This window comes from Bicyclus anynana, chromosome 19 (assembly GCF_947172395.1).
Source record: "Bicyclus anynana chromosome 19, ilBicAnyn1.1, whole genome shotgun sequence".
Lineage (NCBI taxonomy): Eukaryota > Metazoa > Arthropoda > Insecta > Lepidoptera > Nymphalidae > Bicyclus > Bicyclus anynana.
Window position 1 is genome coordinate 11,719,527 of NC_069101.1, and position 22,607 is coordinate 11,742,133.

The following is a 22,607-nucleotide window of genomic DNA, read 5'->3' on the forward strand; positions in this document are numbered from 1 at the left end:
GTCTATTGTGCCGAACTGCGAACCATGTTGACAAAACTAGCAGTTAAACAGCCCCGACTCATGAATCGATCTTCACCATTATTGCTCCACGACAACGCGAGACCTCACACAGCACGAGAAACCACTTTAACCCTTCAGGAACTGCAGTTAGAAACTATTCGTCATCCTCCGTATTCACCAGACCTTGCTCCAACGGACTACCATTTTTTTCGTGATTTGGACAATTATCTACGTGACAAGAAGTTTTCTTCCCAGGAGTCAGTACAAAATTCTTTCACACAGTTTGTGCAGTCTAGATCGTCGGAGTTCTATTGCATAAGCATTAATGACCTTCCCATTAGATGGGATCAATGTATAGATAATTATTATCTACAACTATTTTGATTAAATAAATTTGTTAAAAATTAAAAAATAAACAATTTAGATTTTCAGTACAAATCGGCAATTTCATACTATAACCCCTAATATTTTTCAATTAATTGATAAACAGAATTTTGATAACGTACGGCAAAGTTTTGGAAATTTGCAATCGTTAACACAGATGATATAGTATCTACCTTTTTTCGTAGTCTATAAAGGCGAAATATACTTTTATTAATCAAGTAGGTACATAAATAGGCTAAACTTATTATAAAAATAAAATATAAGGAAATATCAATACAACTACAACTACAAAATTAAAATAAATTAAAATTAAAACTAATACCTAAAAAAGTAATATATTCTTTGAGTATATAAACCAAAGAGGATACCTACTGGATGATCCAAAAAAAAATTTCGAAAGGTCAAATTCCAGTGAATTTGGTTAGCCAACGTAGCTCTTTGACATAGCTTGTCATTTTATGATTCTACGTAGCGTAAGTCACTTTATTTTATAAGAATTGTTTTGCCATAATTTTTGATAAATTCTTATTGGAATATGCCGAAATACTATAGATTTAGAGCAACCTCAACCAGTCGAAAGCCCAAACGAAGTAATGATAAAGAAAAAGAAGATGTAGAAAAGTGAGTTCTAACTATTAAATATACCTATACCTACTTAGCCACTCACTATTCAATAAGCTCATGTTCTTGCAGCGCAAACGGAAGGACATCCGATAAAACTACAGGCAACAGTGGCCCCTTAAGTGTGAAAACAAAAATTCGTTAAATTTAACCCCCAACACTTACTTAATTATCATCTGGCGCTTCCCGGCAGTGTTGCCAGTTGGGTCTTGTGAAAAGTTACCCGAAATATTAAAAAAGTAACCTTTTCACTAACTACTCTTGCTTTTTGCGTTCCACAGCATGGCTAAACCGCCATTTCAGCCTCTGGGGGCTAAAATAATTTTGTTTTTTTGTTTATTAACTGTCTGTTACGAATATTAGCCAAGTACTAAATTACTATAAACTGAAGGACATTTTACTCGTAAATAGAATCATCTTAAGTAATTCCTCATGGGATAAGAAAAATACAAATAAAGAGCAAGAATTAAAAAAAAATGACGTTAATTTCTTAAATTCATACTTGATTTTTTTAAGAAATTCAATGTGACTGCAAGTTGCAACTTACTTATTTCGCAACGTCAATTGTAACGTCTTCATTTATAGTGAGATTGACACAGAAACATCGATGATTTCTTGAGCATTTGTCCGCATTTCTTGATTTAACGACCGTTCTGTTTTAGATATACGAAATTGTAAGTAAATTTTAAAAATTCCTAAATATCACGTAAAAGTAACCTTTTTATTAATGTAACCTTAAAGTTACCAATGCAGTCAAAAAATCACCTAAAAGGTTACAAAAGTAACCTTCTGGCAACACTGCTTCCCGGAGAAAATAAAACATTTAAAAAAACTGCTAGAGATTTCCGAGATTTGTCGCTCGTCTATCGTCAAATAACTTTGATACACGGCCCCTCTAAAGCAATTTATTAAAGAAAATGTGTTAAAAACTACAAAATCATCGTATTTCAGAGATAAAGATAAACAAGGCAGTTGGCCGGAGTTAACCCTCGCTTGCACGCCAGCGCCCTCGTGGTACTTGCGGCGAACTTCGTGGAGGGAAAGCCCCCGTCTGATGGGACTGCCGCGCCAACTAGCGTCGATGCTCCGAACTTCGTTGCAACTGAACAGGCGCGCTATGTTCGTCTTTAAAATGTAAAAAGCATAGACATCTAAATCACAAGTCAATATGGCGTGTTGCATTTTAATTATTATTATTAGAGACCAGTGTCGCCGACAGAGTAGCGCTATTGTATAATACATAATGATTTAATAATTTATTACTACATAGTGTGAGCCTTTAAGTCGTCACTATGTCTCTCTGTCTATCTAGTCTAGAGAGAAAAAGACGAACTTAAAACTCCTCTCTAGTTATATGAACATAGTTGTAAAATAGCGGTAGCTGGATTTAAAGTGTAGAGTAAGGAAAATTTACGCAGTGTGCGATTTTCTTGTATTTTTGTCTTTATAATAGCTAGCCACTCACCATCCGATATGCCCACATGCCTGCAGCGCTAACGGCTTGATGTCCGATACAACTGATCGTGTGTTGGTCGCTGGTCGCGATCGGCATGACGTCATGCACATCGGGACCAATACACGTTACAACCATATGCACACAACTGTCACCCATACACGCCATTTCTATTGGCTTATGATTGAGATTTCTGTTACCATGAGAGAATTCTGTACTTAATAAACATGCAGATGTGAGTTTGAAGTAAGCGTAATTTTCAAGCTAACAAACGGTTAATTTCGTGACTATCACAAAAATATCAAGTTTAAGACAATAAAGCATAATAATATTAGAACTGTTAAAATTCAGGATATTCATTATTTTTTTAAAAATACTAGTTTTTTCTAGTAAAGTACCTAGACGTTTGTTTTGTGTTTCGTCTATGTTAATTATAATGTTTATGTAGAAAAAATTATATTGTGTGATTTATTTTCGTGTTAGTAAGTAAATAATTCAATCCCCTAAAATATAAGAAAACTATTTTGGAACTAAATAAAATATATGCCTAAATGCGAAATATCTTTTATTCAGAAAGAAAAAATCAGTGGCAGTCCACTCACCACCATCCAACCAAATGACAATCATTCTCAGACCTTACTTATGGACTACTCGTAATCGCATCCAAATGCACGAACAAAATTTTTTGTTAATTTTTGAGGAATCGAGATAAATTAGATATAATTATAATCTTATACTTAACTAGAAGTTGTTGACCGTTTTTTACACTGTTCAACTACACAAAAAAGTATTTTTACGGAGCTCCTTTTAGCCAAAGAACACGATTACAACTATGAAAATCAGAGACGGTTTTTGTGTAATTAGTCTGAGCAATCACCTTATCGTGTAGGTATGTATATATATCCTCGTGTGTGACTGCTGATTTTTTTAGGGTTCTATACCTGAAAAGGAAAAAAACGGAACCCTTTTTAGATCACATTGTTGTTCGTCTGTCTGTCAAAAATTGGCCAAAACATTTCGGGAATGCGGAAAGGTATGTTATAGGTCTAAATGTTATAGGCACAGAATAAGCAGACCAGAGTGAGTCTTTACCTCATAAATAATACATATATAATATAATCAAGGGGAGACAAAGTAAAACAGCGTATTATATTCAAAAACAAACAATATATTTATATAAAAAAAAAACAAATTTGCATAAGAAAATCAATGCGCAATTACAATCTTAAGTACCTACCTATCGATGATACATCTATAATTTTGGATGGTTAAGCAAATTATGTACATCTTAACTATATTCTGCATGTATAAAATGCTAGTTCATTACAGTTATGTTATGAAGATATACTAAAGCTTTATTTATGTATACAAAGGAACAGGTAAATAGTTACATTATATACCTACCTATGTAATTATAGTTTTACTTTCTAATATTACAATTTTACAATTCTATTACTTATACTCGTTTATAGGTACCTATACTTTATCATGAATATTATTTAAGGTTTCGATCACTTAAAATATAAGAATTCACACAATCCTTTACGATAGGCGGCTATAAAATTTCCACAAGTTGTATTGAGTAGTTATTTATCTTTGATATTACCTACAAAAAACTTATTCAGTCCTTCAAGATTTATAAACTCTTGCAGTCAAGCAAAGCAATCATATTTTAATTTCAAAAAAAAGTTAACAATACATTGCCATTTTTTTTAAAACTCAAAAGTCGTAAAGTAGCACATATTTTTTGTAAATCTAGTTTTTAAGTGATCGAAGATTTAAGGCCGCACCGAAACGTAATTTCGCTAATAAAACTCTGTTAAGAAAAGTGTGACAAAAATCAAGTTTTAGGTTTTACTATTTGGGTTTTAGGTTTTACGGTTTGTCTTTGGAAGAATTTAGAAGCTAATCCTCCTATTATACACAATACACATAAATATATTAAATGTAGAGAAGGCAGTAATCACAACTTAATATAAAATGGCTACGCGCGAGAGCGAATAGAATGAAACTAAAATGTGCTTTAAAAAAAAGCTATACTAAATAATAATAACTTGAGTTTGGTATTGGTAAATTGTTTTTTTAAGCATTTTATTTTAAATTTTAAACTTATTAATTTAATTGTATTTACATAAATTACGTGTACGCTTATAGATATATTTATAAATTCTTAACGTGAACTTAAGAAGTACAGTATTGAAACGGTAACTGATATACGGTATATAACTCTAACCAATAAAAAATATTTATTTTATATGTTTTATTTACTAAAAACCGAGAATATGGGCACCATCCTAGTAGGTTTACTTCGGAATTTGAAATACCCAGCGGAATAATGAGAACTTATATTTTGGCATTTTAGAAATTGTCTCAAAACTTACATAATATGATATAAACCCTATTAAAATTTGAGGACACAAAAATCGATTTTGTGTGTTGTTTTTGTAAAATAACTCATTTTCTATGGGGTTTTTTTTGCTATTTTTTATATTATCGATATTGTAAGGAATTCAATTCACTAATACTAAATCATTTGTTTTATTCGTTGAATCATTTTCAAGATAAATAGCGGAGAGCACGCGTAGATAGAGCATAATGTAAGGTCAGTTCAATATTGGTTTATACTTGTATTTTGGCATTCTAAAAGTTGCCCTCCATTCATCCATTGGGTTATCAGTGTGCCTAGTGGGAGTTTTCAATATTTTCATACTGTTAACCTAAACGCGAATTTATATGGACTTGAAACAGTTGTGCAGTAGTGCCAATAGATGGCGCTGTTTCAATTCTTTATAAATTCGCGTTTGCGTTTACGCAATAGTAACAGTATCAAACTGCCACTAGGCCCTCAGGGCTCTCTACATTATATTTTAGTATGGAAAATATACGCTTCTTGCTTTACAGCAAAATTGTTGCATTATTCTTAATCTAAACTTAAAATTAAAAAGAATAATAATTTTACAGAGTATATAGGATTATATTTTTTTTTTTATTTTAATAGTACATTTTCGTTTACAATCAAAACGAAACGTAGTAAATCATAAAGTCGAATATAGGTACAATAAACACTTAAAAAGGAGTTACATTTGTATTATATATATAAATTGGGATGACTTTTTAATTTAGACCCCTCTTAAAAATAGGCCATCGTTAGAACCGTCCACTAATTCATCTTGAAGATTTTTTTTTTGGAATACAACGAAGAGAGACTGTAGTGACGGTTTTTTATCTCTACTTTGATATCACAATGATTCTCTTATAACTAAACTGCACCCAAATATAATAGGAGAAACGTTACAATCTCACTGATATCACTTATCAACAAATAATATTAGTATTTTTATACTAATACAAATTGTACTAACACGATAAATAATTTCATATATATTTTTGTGCTAAAGTGTGAACTAAAGGAAAATATAATTCAGACATATGAAACTCTTGATGACGCAAGTCTTAAATTAAGTACTAGTACTTAGTGAGAATTTGTAATCCCCAAAAGACACTCAAAAAAAAAAAATGATTCGCATTCTGATTCTGATTCTGCGTTGCATTTGAATATCTGTGGGCATAATATCAATGAAACATGTACAATGAGGTACTTACTGATCTCAAAATCTCATCATGTACAAAAGCATGATAATCATAATTTTGTTCATTTTAACGTGCCTATATTAGCTAGGAGTTGCTTAATATAATAGGTAAAATTACAATTTATTTACAAAGCTTTTTACGAGTACATCTTATTTTTAAGTTTACTATAGCAAACAATGGTAAAAGAAATCAATTGCATTATGAATGTTTAATAATTTTATTGTCCTGCTATATCTTATTTCAAAAACGCTTTATACAGGGTGTTCTTCGGTTAATCCTGCTGAATAAAACATTATTTTTCATACATTTCACATATTTTTCATGCCTCCGCGATTCGTACCATTATTTTTCAAGTATACCAAATTGGATTTTTTTTCATTAACTCCACTAATATCAATTTAATCATTGAAAGTTAAACCTACCTACCAAAATAACACCCTGTACATACATACCTACTTATAATATGACTATTTCATTAAAATCTTGGACATTGTTAATAGAGATATTAATAATCTTAAACTCAAAATATTACCTATAGTTGACATTGACACCTGATTCTTATAATTATGTTTTACAATTATTTACTGAATAACTTTTATAAGAATTATGATACCTACTTACATATTTATAGTCATACTTTTTACAATCGACCATTTCTATAAAACATTAATGTATGTACATAACATCTATTATTAAAAAAAGAAGTAAAAATATAAGTGAACTTAAAATAAAAAAAAATATATAAAAATATTGATTTAAACCAAAATATTTAAAAAAAAACTTAAAATGTTAAATCGTTGATTGATGATTGGCATGCTTAGCGTCTTATAATGCGCTATACTGCAGAAATCCATTTAACAGTGATTTTCAAAATTATTTAGCACAAAACTAAAAAACAGTAGAAAAGCGAATACGTGACTAAAGAATCTTTGGTAATCGAATCAATTGACACTTCTTTACAGACTTCTACATTTTTTTTTAAATTGCCCACTGCCCAGCACTCACTTTGACATATCTTAGTTGATTAAGAACAGACGAAATTGAGATTTTATGTAACAAATGTCATCCGGTGCCTCAGACCAATTATTGTATAGGACCTGCCTCGCTAAACGTAACTTTTCTGTCAAAGTATATGATCAACGATCTAATGCGATTATAAAAACTGTCTCTATAGAATCGATGTTAAATAGTTGTAATCGTGTTCGTCGCTTAAAGAGCTCCGTAAAAATACCTTGTAATTGAATTGTGTAAAAAACGGGCAAAAACTTCTAGTTAGTTAGTATAAGATACATACCAAATCTAAGCTCCTTTTCCTCAGAAAATGACAGACAATTTTGTTCGTGATTATGAGTGCGATACAGGTCCTTCTATAATTGGTCTGAGTCCGGTGCCTACTGACAACATTTCGTGAATATTATACGGTAGGTAGACTCCGCGCTACGAATGAAGTCCCGCGGCTAAAACCTGAAGTAAAATTGACAGCGCCTTACATAAATGACAATAAGACCGCCATTACCAAATGACAATGAGCGCCATTAAAACATTAGCGCTGCGTCTACGGGACTTGTTTCGTGGCACGGAGTATAAGTAGATGACACTTTTCAGTTCCTTTGATGTTTATTTTAATAAAGACCAACTTAGTGAATTATCCCGTTGGATTCTGGTATTTTTGTCTACAGAGAAACGTTTACATATTCTAACGTTTCAATATAGCAAATTGTAAATCGGTCGGTTGTTTTTTTATTCTGTCCGTTTGGTCTATTGTTTGGCTTTTGACTTTTAAAATGCATGACCAGCAGTGGCGCGCACTTCATAGATGCAAAATTGCTCTGCCTACTCTGAGAGGAAACTCGTGCTCAGCAGTGAGCCGAATATGGGTTGATAATGACGACTCTGAGGACTCATTACGAACATGTGTCTGTAACCAAGTAACACAACCATTCTCTTTCTATTAAAGTTCGTTTCATGTAGGATGGTGCGGGTAACAGTTCGTTTCACTCTTGAAAGTTTGCCGCGATTCACGATAATAGTACGTATTCTAAACATCATACAGGCGACTGTCACCGTACCGATGCTATCTGAAAAACACTTTAGCCAAGTAACACAACAATTCTCTACAAACGGTAACGGTTTAGAGAATTTTTTGTTATGGTTAAATGTGGTAAAATAATAACTTATGCTAAAGCCAAACTGAATGTAGAATGTTTACCAACAAACATAATTAAAAATGAGAGTATAAATCGCTAGTCATATTACATCTAATAAAAATTTAATTTAATTTGTTCCTAAATTAATGACAATAAATTTGATAAATGAGCTTAGAATAATTAGATATTCAATATCTTTGAAAAACATGTAAAAATAAAAAAAAATCGTTATGAAACGACATGCGCTTTCTAACTTAATTTTTAATTTGTTTGTTAATAAACATTCAACCTCAAGATTGGCCTTATTATACGTATAGTTTAGTATAGTTAAGTATAGTTAAGAAACTCGTCGTCGTCGTCGAAACAGGAATTAAAAAAAAAGTGTGCTAGAAGTAAAACTTCTTTCAAAAATAAAAGGCATAACTGCATTGCAACATGTTCTCGAGGTGTACAAAAAAGGATTGTTTTAAAGTTCTCTAAGAACGCCATCTACTGGTAGTCTAAAATAATAAAAAAAAAACACTGTTTCACTATGCTTATAGATGGCAGAACGCATATTAAAATCCCTCAACTAATTACCCTTTTCGAAATACATCACCAATTCGCTTCCCAAGTCAAGTGTGCGTAAAGAAGTTTTACTTCAAAAGCAAAAACGGGACCTTGAAACGTATCTGCAGTAACACAGTTCATGAACAGACGTTATCTATCGCCAAACAACAGCTTGGCGAGATACATCCGTCAGCTACGCTCGTCTATATTGGCTATGATGTGCGTGAACAGGTGACGCTGGGTGACTCGCACCAGCTCGTACTCTAGAGTCGATAGGCCGTCCTTTTGGAATGTTTTGCTGGTTTGCGATAGGAGCTGATACCTGGAAAGATTTGGAATAAATTATTTCAATTTCATATAGATAATAAGTTGACCGAAGAAAATAGGCTAACGTTTGAGCTAAGAAAGAGTCCTCCAATGTTCCGATTTGTATTCATCTATCAGAATAAGACGTTAGTTTATTATGGAACGCGCTGGCTCCCAACCTTTCTTTTTTTTGGCTTCCAAACCGCCTAGTTTATTTTAAAGATCAAATATTAGAACTCGACAGTGAAATTCAATCTTCAATCAAGACAATCTTTCGATTTTCGAGTCTACATCTTCTCAAAACCAGCTGTCTGTAAAATAAAAGTTCAGGACATTTTATCAGATCTCGCTGAAGTGTATCACGGAATTGTCAAATCTAGGGAGTAGGTTTGACAGATTGAATGTAACGTAATTTGGTAGGAAACTTACCTCTTAGGATTAGGTGCAGATTTCTTATGATCTAACATAGCGTACCGCGCCACCGACATCTTGTACCTCGCTATGTGGTAATTGACCTTTTTTAACCTGTAACAAAAGTTTAAATTGAGAAATCAATTAATCCACCAAGTCTCACATCACGTCACGTTTTACATCATCGCTCTACCTACAGTAAAGCGTAAACCAACCTATTTCTTCTATTCTTATATTCCATGGGCAAACTTTGTGCCCGCCCATTGTAACTTCGGCTTTGGGACTCGCTGAGCTACAAGTATTTCGGTGATATAAAATTAGTTCTACGGCTGTTTAAATATTCCGTCTGATGTGTGTGTTGTTGTCTTATCATTACCGAATATAGTGTATTTACCGTATTCATTATCAACCAATATTTGGCTCACTGCTGTGCTCGAGTCTCATCTCAGAATGAGAGGTGTTAGGCCAATAGTCCACCATACTGGTCCAATGCGGATTGGCAGACATCACACACGCAGAGAATTAAGAAAATTCTCTGGTATGCAGGTTTTCCTTCACCGTTTGAGACACGTGATATGTAATTTCTTAAAATGCACACAACTTGAAAGGTGCATGCTTCGGATCGGATTCTAATCCACATCCTCCGTAATCGGAGGCAGAGGTCATATCCACTGGGCTATCACGGCTCTTACTATCATTTACCGTATTATTTATCAAATATTGGTCTTACCTATAGAACATATCATCGTCTTCGCCGCCCCAACCCCAGTATTTGTTAGAGAAGCCGTTGACTTTGGTGAACTGCTCCAATGTCATGGCCGACACGCCGCCGAAAATGTCCTCGTAAGGCAATCTGCAACACACAATAAAATAAATAAATAATTAAAATCTTTATTAACCAAAAATAGATACAAAAACCAAGTATTTGATTGCCTGTGGTCTCCACACTAGATTGATCTGTATCGTGGAGACCAGGTAGAATTTTCTTATGTTTTCCGTTGGACTACATTACAAAAAGAAATACATTACAAAAAAGAAAAGTAAAGTAAAGTAAAACAGTAAGCAGAAACGTTAGATAGATGTACATAATGTTTTTAGTTTATTTCATATTTGCATTGAGTACACAACTACACACACATAATAAGTATCAAATTGTACACTACTATAATATTTAGATTATTTATTGATAAATTAATATCAACAAATCATTCAATCTTCACCAGCCAATACGACACAGTAAATAATGTAGGTCTTAAAAGTTCTAAGTTGTAACCCACATTTAAAAGTCCAAAACGGCCGAACGAATCTGATGATATTTGGCCCAGAGACACCTAAATTAGTCTGGAGAAGAAGTTAGGCTACTTTTTCTCTCGATACCTACAAAAACTCGAAAACTGAATCTAAGCGGACCACAATTAGTGACAAGTTAATTATTTATTACAAAAAAAAAAAACAACTGCATGAAAAAAGGTACCTAGGCATGTAAGTAAGGCGCAATCAATCTTATATCTCTCAAATTAAAATCTAACAAATACTATTTCTAGCCATTACACTCTTTTGCCAGATCAGGTAAATTAGGCTCTTTGGCTCAGGTTAGGTCGGGTAAAATATAAAAAAGATACGTACTTGAAATTCAATTTATCAATAGAAGCAGACATGTGCCTCGGCTGCTTGGGGCAGGAGTACAGGTTCCTGGAGTCCAGCGGCAAGAGGTCGATGTCGTGGAAGATGAAGCACTGCCAGCCGCCGTTCTTCTGCTTCTGGCTCTCCGCGAAGCCGACGTTCATCAACTTAGCGCGGTTGAAGTCGCTGTTACCTGTTTTTTATAAGAATTTGATGGTAACGTAAATTCTCATTTTTTCTTTCCAAAATTTAAGTCTTTTAAGGCTCATTAAGGACCGATCGGTAAACTCGGTAAATTAGACTAGCAAAGGGATTAGTATAATCCCTTTATTGATTCCCTGAACATTATGCAAAAAAATAGCGAATCGATGAAACAACGCCACAGAGGCCCGGCCCAGAAATCCTTTTCTCTTTTTACTCCGAACTTTTTGGAGTCACATTTCCTGAGAATGTTCCGGTTTTGAAGTTAAATATGGGTTTTACTTTCAGCTTTTAACAGAGAATGACAAAATGTATTGATCATTGGCCATAATGAATTTCCACAAAGTAATTCCTGCTTTTATTTAAAACTTACCTTCCTGTTCGATAATAAATATGCCGTATTCAATTTGTTGTTTCATCAGGAATGGGTGCATGTGATTCAAAAATATCGCCAAATGTTGTTGCCGGTCTCTGAAATCCAAGAAATATTAGTTAGTTTAGATATTAGTTATTCCTGATAGCAGCTAAAATTTAGAGGCGTTGAATATTGTTCATACATAAATGTAACTGCAACGCCTTTATGTTTCTACCATAAGTAATTAAGGTAGGCAACTATGAAATTTGGTGGTGGTATTGGGAGTTATCAGGTTTTTTAGGGTGCAGTCAATTGTCCATATATAAAATGAATTTTTTTTGGTTTCCTGGTTATCCTAGATATGAGAAATATTATCTCCAGTCATCAGACACTAACCATTATAGCAACCCTTCAAGGGTCTTTAGCGAATGAGACCCATGAAGTTTCCTTCAGTGTTTTTAGAAGGGTTGCCACAAAGCTAAGTTTTCGGGAAAAATATCATAAAAATACCATTGAAACTTGCAACCTCAAACTTTATCCTTGCCTACCGTAGTTTCTACTGGAAGGAACCTACGTCTAATAAAACATCACACATACATCCATACCTATACAAATACGCTCGAAAATCATAACCCTATTTTAGCGGTCCGGTAAAAATGGAATCAAATTTTGCTTCAGGTAGGTAATATAAAGAAATAATGTTGATATTTTAGAGTATTCTCGTAATTTAAAATCCCGCTACCATAAATTCACCCTAAAGTGAAAAAGGCGATAAGGACCAAAGTTCGCAAGGTGAGATAAACGCGTATCTCGACGTTTATGAAGATTGCTTATTGGGTAGATAACATAAATATCACGCCCTCGGATTCACTTAGACGCGGCGGGAGGGAAATGTGGGAATTGGATTTGGTATTTTTTTGGGTGGAAAAAAGAAATTTTCGCTTGTATTTCATTACGTTTTAAATTTGGGCTCGTAATGGAAATCCAGTTGTGATATCCATTTCAACGCGGGTCTGATAAATAATAAATATGATACCTATTTTTATTAAGTCGTAGGTACAATTTAAGTCGATAATTTAAATAGTTTGACATTGTGCGTTAATCACACATCTAATCTAATCTATCTGGTATCACACATCTAATTTATCTGGCAGTAAAACAAAATATGTCAATTATTATATATATATATATATAAATCTTTTAATTTTTTTATTAAATGAAATATTCTTCTGATATTTGGAAAGTTGAAAAGATCTAAATTAATTTTTGTAGAGTTGAAGTTTTTTTACGGTTCAGTAAAACAATACTAATAAAGAAAGAACAATAAAATATTTATATGAGATTTCTGTATGGTTGTATGTATTTAATTACCTGTATGGCACAATAATAGCCACTTTATGTCTGGCGGTACAGTTCGGAGGCGAGTAACGTCCTCCCAGTTGTACGTCAGGGTACTTTTTGTCCACAATATCCAATTCCATGTCCGTTTTGTTGACTGGCACTGGACCTGCAAAATGATAATAATTTAAGTCAAAATTAAAAAAAAACTTAACTTTGCAATGAACCTTGAATTTACATCAACATTAGCCCATCATTAATGGCCGACTACACTTATAGACTGAGAAAGAAAACAATAACAAACATAAATTAACTGAAGGGCTATTCTGTAACGATGTTTTGTATAACTCGCAACTACGAGTTTCTAATTCACCTCTACCTTTCTCTTTCTATAGTATCGTTAGACATAGAGAGATGGAGACGAATTTGAATCTCGCACTTGCGAGTTATACAAATGACCGTTACAGAATAGCCGTCTGTATCCTAATGGCGATACAAATCATGTGGAATGTCACGGAATGGTTGCAAGAATACCTGGCTGCATTTCTTGCCTAGGGCAGCCAGGTTGCGTCCACCCTTTGGGCAGAACAGACAAGCCTTTGCGTAAAAAACGACCCAGCCCTTCCACCAATCAAGGCAATTAGCCACCGTGAGTTTAATCAGATGATTCAATTACACTAGAAAATACGGTACCTAAGTCTGGTGGCATTTCGTCACAAAGCGGCATCGAAGGCTCCGACACTTTAAGCTCTCCATCTTCAGTCGTCACCATATTCTTGATGCCGTCCATCAGCTTCGTGATCAAGAGCGGCGTGCTGCCGTTGTCAGCCAAGCTCTGACGTGTCATGTTCGCTGCTTCTTTGCTAGAGTTCCTATTACTTGTACTGTTTGTTGCCTTGTGTGTCAAATTTTTCGTTGAGTCCTCTGTTGCGGTGAACGGAAACTTCTTAGGCCAGATTTGCAGTGATTTTTCTGTGAACCTGTAACATATACTAAGATTAGTGATTAAATAACACCATAGAGTTTAAATTGTAAGACTTATGCCATGCGATTCCGGTATTAGACTCACTCATTAACGAACTTATCGCCTTTAACACGTCTTACTCGATATTTGAACTTTATGTTTAGTTATTATCATTCAACCCATCACTCGGCTTATTGCTGGGCTCAAGCCTCCTCTCAGAATGTTATATTATGTTTGTTATTGGATGCCAAAATGAAAATGTACTTTTTCGTAGTTCTCAACGAAGTTGCTATGCAAACTAACTCATAACTTGACAGAGTCGCTATGCAGCTCAAGTTTGTAAGTTTGAAATCAGTTTCATGTGCCAGTAATTCGGAAGGACATTCTACATCTGTTATATAGAAACGTCGGCGTGAAATGTTTCGTGTGAGTTGACCAGATTTCAATATCATAAGGATGCTACTGTGCATGGCGTCTTGCTGTACGAGTAACATGGATATAGAAAAACTAGATAGAAGAGAGGCGTGTAGAGGTAGGTGCGCAGAGACAACGCGTCGAAGATGGAGCCGAAGAGGTACTTTGATGTGCTGTAGCCTTACTTGAGGGAAGACTGCGTGTCGTTGTACAGAGGGGATGCGTCGAGGATGGAGCCAAAGAGGTACTTTGATGTGCTGTAGCCTTACTTGAGGGAAGACTGCGTGGCGTTGTGCAGAGGGGATGCGTCGAGGATGGAACCAAAGAGGTACTTTGATGTGCTGTAGTCTTACTTGAGGGAAGACTGCGTGGCGTTGTACCGAGGCGATGCGTCGAGGATGGAGCCGAAGAGGTACTTTGATGTGCTGTAGCCTTACTTGAGGGAAGACTGCGTGGCGTTGTGCAGAGGCGTGTAGAGGTAGGTGCGCAGAGGCGACGCGTCGAGGATGGAGCCGAAGAGGTGCTTTGATGTGCTGTAGCCTTACTTGAGGGAAGACTGCGTGGCGTTGTGCAGAGGCGATGCGTCGAGGATGGAGCCGAAGAGGTACTTTGATGTGCTGTAGTCTTACTTGAGGGAAGACTGCGTGGCGTTGTGCAGAGGCGTGTAGAGGTAGGTGCGCAGAGGCGACGCGTCGAGGATGGAGCCGAAGAGGTGCTTCAATGTGCTGTAGCCTTACTTGAGGGAAGACTGCGTGGCGTTGTGCAGAGGCGATGCGTCGAGGATGGAGCCGAAGAGGTACTTTGATGTGCTGTAGCCTTACTTGAGGGAAGACTGCGTGGCGTTGTGCAGAGGCGTGTAGAGGTAGGTGCGCAGAGGCGACGCGTCGAGGATGGAGCCGAAGAGGTACTCCACCGCCGCTAGCGCCAGCACCAGCAGCAGCAACAGGCGGAGCGCCCGCGCCGCGCGCCCGCCGCCCGCGCCGCCGCCCATCAACGCATGCGGTGCTCGAGCGGACAACTGGAGCCCTGCTGCAGAACAGATAAAGAGATAAAAAATCATTATCATTATCATTATCATTATCCTATCCTACTAATATTATAAACGCGAAAGTTTGTATGGATGTTTGGATGTTTGTTACTCTTTAACGCCGCCACTACTGAAGCGATTTGGCTGAAATTTGGAATGGAAATAGATTTTACTCTGGATTGACACATAGGCTACTTTTTATCCCGAAAAATCCATGGTTTCCCGAGATTTGCGAAAACTGATAATTTTGATAATATGAACGTTTGTTCACGCCCCGACTACTGAACCGAATTGGCTGAAATTTGGTATTAATATATATTATAGCCTATATTAACACATAGACTACTTTTCATCCTGGAAAAATCTATGGTTCCCGAGGGATTTGTGAAAAACTAAAATCCACGCGGACGAAGTCGCGGGCGTTCGCTAGTCATTTTATATTAATTTATTATGAACGGCTAAAACTCACGCCATACAACGTCGGAATATGCCCAACTAGTTTCGAGCAATACTTTGTTATTTTAAATCTTACCTTTGTTAAAGATCTGTGCAAGGAAGGGGCTCTATGGAAGTGTCCCATTTTCTTCATCGAAAGTCACCACGGCCTGTGTTTTGAAACGCCGCCATCTTAACCTGTAAAGAAAAAAGATAACCTAAAATGTAAATTTTTTAATAACACTTGGCGCTTAAGACTTTTTAAATCCTTATATAATTTCCCCCTAAGTTACACCAAAGTAGGGGTGACGGATCGAGGGCGATAATGTTTAATTAAAAAACAATTACTATCAGATGTCTATAATAATATTATAAAGAGGTAAAGTTTGTCGTATTGTAGGGGGTAACCTCTGGATCTACTGAACTGATTTTGAAAATTCTTTATTAATAATTTACTAATAGAAAGCCATCTTATTTGTGAAATTATAGGCTAAATATTGTCCCCGTATTCACGCGGCAACGGGAACTACGCGAGTAAAACCGCGAGGCGTCGACTAGTTTATTAAAATGGCAAAAAACGACGGCCTAACCTCTTCTCCGAGGCACGGGGGTAAAACAACATTTTTTTTATTAAAATAAAAATCTTAGTATCTCAAATATAACCGAAGACCCGGTGATATGTAACCAAAAAAAGTAATTAAAAAAATCTATTATTCCCGAGGTATGAAAAAATCTATCATCCAGCGTAACCACAGATCATAGAAGATGCATTCGTAACATGTATCGACATTTTTATTCATTTATTTTTTATGCAGCGTCGCGGGCAAACACCTATATAATCATAATTAGTCCAACAACCCTCTAAAATAATCAAACGATATTTCCTATTTACTTAAACAGTTTACGTAATAAATAACCCCTAACGAAGCTATGTTTAGCTAAGCGTAACAGCTCTAGCATGTATTATTCTACGAAATTACCGGCAACCCTATGCCAGGTGTAATTAGGGGTAGTCCGTTGTAATTTCCCCCTTGAAATTAATATAACACGGGCGGGTGCATGTTGAATCGCGAAAAGCAAGCGAAATAAGCACGACGGGGGAAAATGGACAAAAATTAGTACGTAACCGAGCTACTGGTTAGTCTAATTGGGCTCGGTTCGTAAGTGCATGGAAATTATTTTAAACACACAAAAACTGTGTTACTTTGTAAGCTTGCGCGTGGTGATAACCACCCCTAATAGAAATTTGGAAAATAATGATGAACGTACACAGTGGCTTTCTATTAAAAAGTACCTCCAAATCGGTACTTTTTTTTTACCTAAATGCCTAGTTCAGACTACTTTAGTATTTTCCAAGAATTGTTTGTACTCGACTAAAAAGTCCGAGCTAGGCCTTAGCGCTTTATCCAATTCAATTCAATATTTTTTGGTCTGTGTTTTCCACAGACAAAGACACAGACATCCAGATACACTTTTAACGAGGCGATAGCCTAGTGGATAAGACCTCTTCCTTCGATTCGGAGGATGTAGGTTCGAATTCGGTCCAGGGCATGCACCTCCAACTTTTCAGTTGTGTGCATTTTAAGAAGTTAAAACGTGTCTCAAACAGTGAAGGAAAACATCGTGAAAACCAAAGTGAAGTCTGCCATTTGGACAGGGTGGTGGACTAAGGCCTAACCCTTCTCATTCTGAGAGGTATCCTCTCAGGATATATTTATTGGTGTTAAATATTTTCATGTGTGAGTTTACCTCGTTCCCCTCAAAAAACGACAGACGATTTTGTTGGTGAATTTAAGTGCGATACAAGTTCAATAGAAGGTAATTAGTCTAAGGCCGTCTATTACATGGATAATCTTATACACCCCTTTTTAAGACGCTTATATTAGCTTCACTTGTAACCTCAGACTAAATACATAGGGACTAGTGTCGCACTCAAATTCACGAACAAAATTTTCTGCCATTTTCTAAGGAAAATGAGCTTAGATTTCATACATATCTTATACTAAACTAGCAGGTTTTGATAGTTTTTTACACCATTTAACTACACAAAAAGGTATTTTTACGGAGGTTTTTAACCGATGGACACGATTGTAAACTATGAAACATCGATTCTATAGAGACAGTGTTTATAATCGCATAAGATCGTTGATCATATACTTTGACAGAAAAATAATGTCTTGCGAGGCAGGTCTTTATCTAATTAGTCTGAGCTTGTAACTATGTATGTAAGAAAATCAAATCTTAGGATGAAATTTTGCACACGCTCTGAGTTCTGATGACAATACATGACTTGCTAAGAAACGTCATTGCAAATCTAATATGGCGGCCTCCCCAAGATAGCTGTTTGAAATCTACCCCCATGATATGGATATCAAATGAAAGGGTTAGGGTAAAGTTATTAGTGTTGTGGGTTAGAAATGAAACATTATCGTACATCGACATCAGCGAAAGATTTACTCGCACCGTGGCGTGCCTTCAATTAATATTTCTTGCTTTGTTATTACAACAATGGCGCCGCTCGGTGGTTTAACGGCCTAATATTTTAACGCCGGCGTTTTGTTTCGTACTACCCTCGGCTTTCGAGGACTTAATAAACATTTATTGCTTATTGACGTCGCCTCTCCACGGAATTTATTAAGAAAATTGGGAAAAGCGAAAATATTTATTGAGGTCATCAAATTCATGCTAGATAGCCTTGCCTACGCCTGATAAAAACAATTGGATTAAGAGTCTGCGATGGCCAGTGATATTTTTCATGCCTTGCCTACGCCTGATAAAAACAATTGGACAGAGAGTCTGCGATGGCCAGATATACCTCATTTTATAAAGGTTGTCAGCTCATGCTTCTACCATAGCAATACGGTAGCCAATGGAGTTTGGACTGTGGTGACTTTGGAAGGTATGTTTCAAGAGTTTATTCATTAATATTCAAGATTTGTTTGAAATTTGTAATATAATAATTAGTTGGTAGTCTACGGAAAATCTACAAAGCGCAGTATTGGCCGACCCCCCACCAGGTGGACTGACGACATCAAGCGAGTCGCAGGGATTCGCTATATGCAGGCGGCTCAGTATCGTGATGTTTGGAAGTCCCTACAAAAGGCCTATGGCCTGCAGTGGACGTCCATCGGCTGATATGATGATGATGATGAGTCTATGGATGCCCAGTTTGGACGTAGCATTAGTTGTCGGGTGAGTGATAGATCCGATTTTTTTTTAATCATGCATGCCGAGGAACCGTGGATCATTTTTATAATTAATTACTATCAATTTTATTTTCCGTAGTAGCTTCATCTTAATGAGACACTCAACTTATTTATTTACGTAAATTCTTGATCCTGGTAGCTAGGTGGGTTACCAGAAGACACCAGAAGGTGCCAGAAACCACGTTCAGCGTCATTATAAAGCACGCATTGTGTCCAAAAATTTAACCTATAGCCCGCCATACAACGCATAGTGACTAATCGTGAAATTACACCGAAAAAGAGTGATTTCAACGGCTTCATATCTATGCGAACACACCTTCTGGAGCTTTCTGTATTCCGAGTTTGAAATAGAAAAATCGCAAAACACATAATATAGGCCGAGCCATTGTTATCAAGCATACCTAACCGTTTGATGCAGGGATTGGAAAAGGGTAGAGAATTTATCTTCCTAAAGAATGGATATGCATGATTGCGCATTCCTTTGTGCTTCCCTTAAAAATGTGATGTTTTAACGGAGGCATATATACTCCGAGAGCTAGCTGATATTTTTGGGTAAGTGTTTGACACAAGCTGAAAACTTATCTTGTACCTCTTATATACAACATTAACAGAGAAATTGATATAGCGAAATAAGCTAAAAGAAGCTAGATAGGTAAGTTTTTAAGTAAGTTGTAAGATAGGTTTTTAATAAGGACCTTAATAATTTGGTTTATTTGTACGTTAATAAATAAATAACAAAAAAAAATCTTAATTGGTCTAGTTCTGGCTGGTGGGAGGCTTCGGCTGTGGCTATTTACCACCCTACCGACAAAGACGTACCTTCTAGCGATTTAGCGTTCTGGTAAGATGTCGTGTAAAAACCGAAAGGGGTGAGGATTTTCATCCTCCTCCTAACAAGTTAGGCCGCTTCCATCTTAGACTGCATCATCACATACCATCAGGTGAGACTGTAGCCAAGGACTTGTAAAGAATGAAAAAAAAATAAAAAGCCGGTCGCTAATAACGGAATGCTACCTTTAGGGTAGCATAAAAGAAAAATTGTTCTGTACGATCAATTTTTCAGCTTCAAACCTTTAATTCATTCAATTTTATAAAGTTTTATAATAATATTAAAACTACGTACCTAAAAATCTATAACTACATATCATAAAAATTAAAAAGAAAATATACTAAATTTAAATTATATCTAAAGGCTCAGGCGTCGTAGAATTCGTCCGAATCGACGATCATAGGTAAAGTGCCCAGAAGGCTGGCAGTATTGCCACGTTGTATGGCAATACTAATTCTTTGGCCTAAATATAGGCCAGCCTTCTGGTCACGGGAGGTGTCGATTAAACGCTTTGCAATTTCTTTGTAAAGAAAGCGTGTACTCGGACCCCACGGTCCTAGTGTTTCGACCGCAAACGGCTCAAATATGTAATCTCCGACGAGATTGCTATATTTGCGCCGCTTGAGGGTCTCTGCTGATGCAGCAGCAGCGCCCGCACATCCCATCGTGCCAGGAAGATGTGAAGGCGCAAGGGTGTCTACGCAAGTCGCGTCCCACACCAAAGGCCTACCCATCTTCCATGGCATCAAAGACATGCCGTCTGGTCTCTTACCATCGTCACGCGCCAAACCGTTAGGTTCCAAAACGGCTGGCACGCCAGCGGTGACAAGAGCACGACGTATGATGTCGTTCAGGCTTGCGTGCCGCGGAATACGGCCAGTGCTCCTACTGCAAGAAAGACCGTGGTGTCCGAGTGTATCGACTAGCTCTCCACAGATACAGCGATGCGGAGAAACACACGGAGCGCCTAAGCGAAGGCAGGTGGCGATACGGAATGTTGTATCGTCCAACAAGGTACCAGTGCTGGACGAAGGAATTGCTTGTAGCCAAAGCCCCGATTCCCGTTCTCCCACAGCCAGCAAACGGGCACGCTCCGCAGCGTTGGAGGAGGTACTAATAAGTTCCTCTCTTACCAGTCTGCAGAGCGGCTCATCCCACTGTCTCTGGGAAAATAAATTTTTTGGTAAATCAGTGCTCGGACAAGCTGTTTTCCAAGCATTCATGGCCTCGGTCTTATACGACACTTCAAAATTAACCAGTGTGGATGCTAAAATTTTCCTGGTTAAATCCTCCGTGGCGTGGACCGAGGACAAGAAAGCTGGTAAGCTAACGTCAGAAATTTTGCGAATGCCAATGCCGCCCAAGCGTACTGGTAAAGTCGCCTGTAGCCACACTCGGTCATTCAAGGCCACATTTAAAATTTTACATAAAGAATTTTGCAAAATATTGTCAATGTGTGCCAAAGCTGGTAAGTTTTTCCAAAAATGGGATGGTCTTAGACAATGCGTGAATTTGGGGACGAAAAGACAATATCGAATAATAGTAAATGCAGATGTATAGTAATTTCTAATAATCTGTCTGAAACTTCATGAAAATTTTGAATCTTTTCCTCTATAAAAGAATCAAACCCGTTGTCGAAAATTGGGGACCCAAGGAGGCGCAGGTTCGATTTATTTAAAATTTTAATATTGGGTGTTAAGACGTTGAATTTTGATATTGCCGAAAATTGGTCTATTTTATCGCTAAAAAAAACTTCACATTTGTTGGAATTTAGTTCTAAACCAATTGATTGAAATTCATTTTTTAAAAAGGTCAGGTCTTTGATAATTGTGTCTAAATCACCTCCTAAAGTCCCATCATCTAAATACCACATGTTTAATTTTGAATTTAGCTGCCGAATTATAGGGTGTATCGCGAGGCTGAAAATAACTGGTCCGAGGGGGTCACCCTGCTGACATCCTACTGCAGAATCCAAAAGTTTGTCTTTATAGAGTAATTTTGTGGGGTACCTGTAACATTGCCAAAGAAATTTAAAAATTTTGGGGGTCTCTAATTTTGCTTGAGTCAGCAGAGTGTCCCTGTTGACAGAATTAAAAGCATTCCTGAGGTCAACCTTAAGGATCACATCACCTTCGCCACAGCCAAGGAACGTTGATAAGGCATGTATGGCAGCCTCACAGCCTCCTTTGGAGCCAAAACCAAGTTGGAGGGGCTGAAATTTTTCTTTTAGTATGTCGCTGTATTGTCTGCAGCAAATTTTGGCTACCATACGCCTAAAAGTACACCCGACGGCAATGGGTCGAATACCCCCGTCTTTCTTTTGTAAAGCGCAGAGGTTTGCACCATAAAAAATGTCAACGATGGACTCGTCCACAGTGCCGGCGAGCATAAGGTTTGCTAAAGCCGTCAACTCCCTCAAAAGTGCTTCACCGGCCTCACCAGCGCTTGGACCTAGAAGGTCTTTTAAGTGCTGGGGGGTTAAGCCATCAAGACCACCAGCCGAACCGCTTTGGAAGGACCAGACGGCTGTAGACACGTCCTTGGCTGTGATACTGAGACATTCCATGTCAGTATCGGGCGGATCCGGGAAGGAAACCCTATTATATATATCACTTATATCACCTTCTCTTAATTTTGATTCTACATAATTAAAAAGTGAGTTCTTGCGGCGCGGAAAAAATTTGGGGTCAGAAAGGTGATTAAACAAAAAAGAAGTAGAATTACAGTTTTGTTTAATTTTGGCCGTGAGAGTT

At 36.7% G+C, this 22,607-nt stretch overlaps 2 protein-coding genes across 2 annotated transcripts in view; one reads left to right on the forward strand and one right to left on the reverse strand.

Moving 5' to 3' along the window:
- Window positions 1-843: 843 nt before the first annotated feature.
- LOC112045543 (uncharacterized) lies at window positions 844-3,017 on the forward strand. The gene is made up of 2 exons (XM_024081769.2): window positions 844-1,005; window positions 1,957-3,017. The coding sequence occupies exons 1-2, from the start codon at window positions 920-922 to the stop codon at window positions 2,141-2,143; spliced, it is 273 nt and encodes a 90-aa protein (XP_023937537.1). The 5' UTR covers window positions 844-919; the 3' UTR covers window positions 2,144-3,017.
- A 588-nt stretch (window positions 3,018-3,605) lies between these two features.
- Window positions 3,606-22,607, reverse strand: part of LOC112045589 (beta-1,4-N-acetylgalactosaminyltransferase bre-4) — a 191,783-nt gene continuing 172,781 nt past the window's right edge. Inside the window, exons 2-10 of the mRNA XM_024081843.2 lie at window positions 15,917-16,017; window positions 15,179-15,386; window positions 13,673-13,959; window positions 13,013-13,148; window positions 11,660-11,757; window positions 11,089-11,278; window positions 10,193-10,315; window positions 9,481-9,576; window positions 3,606-9,067 (exon numbers count right to left, since the gene is read on the reverse strand). Of these exons, the coding sequence (XP_023937611.1) occupies window positions 8,935-9,067; window positions 9,481-9,576; window positions 10,193-10,315; window positions 11,089-11,278; window positions 11,660-11,757; window positions 13,013-13,148; window positions 13,673-13,959; window positions 15,179-15,348 (1,233 nt within the window). The 5' untranslated portion in view covers window positions 15,349-15,386; window positions 15,917-16,017 and the 3' untranslated portion in view covers window positions 3,606-8,934. The remainder of the gene's footprint in view (window positions 9,068-9,480; window positions 9,577-10,192; window positions 10,316-11,088; window positions 11,279-11,659; window positions 11,758-13,012; window positions 13,149-13,672; window positions 13,960-15,178; window positions 15,387-15,916; window positions 16,018-22,607) is intronic.

Bases quoted from the DNA above. Each gene is read 5' to 3' on its own strand.
- LOC112045543 (XM_024081769.2), top strand. From the start codon at position 920: ATGCCGAAATACTATAGATTTAGAGCAACCTCAACCAGTCGAAAGCCC. The intron at 1,006-1,956 runs GTGAGTTCTAAC...ATCGTATTTCAG, and splicing joins GAAAAAGAAGATGTAGAAAA to AGATAAAGATAAACAAGGCA.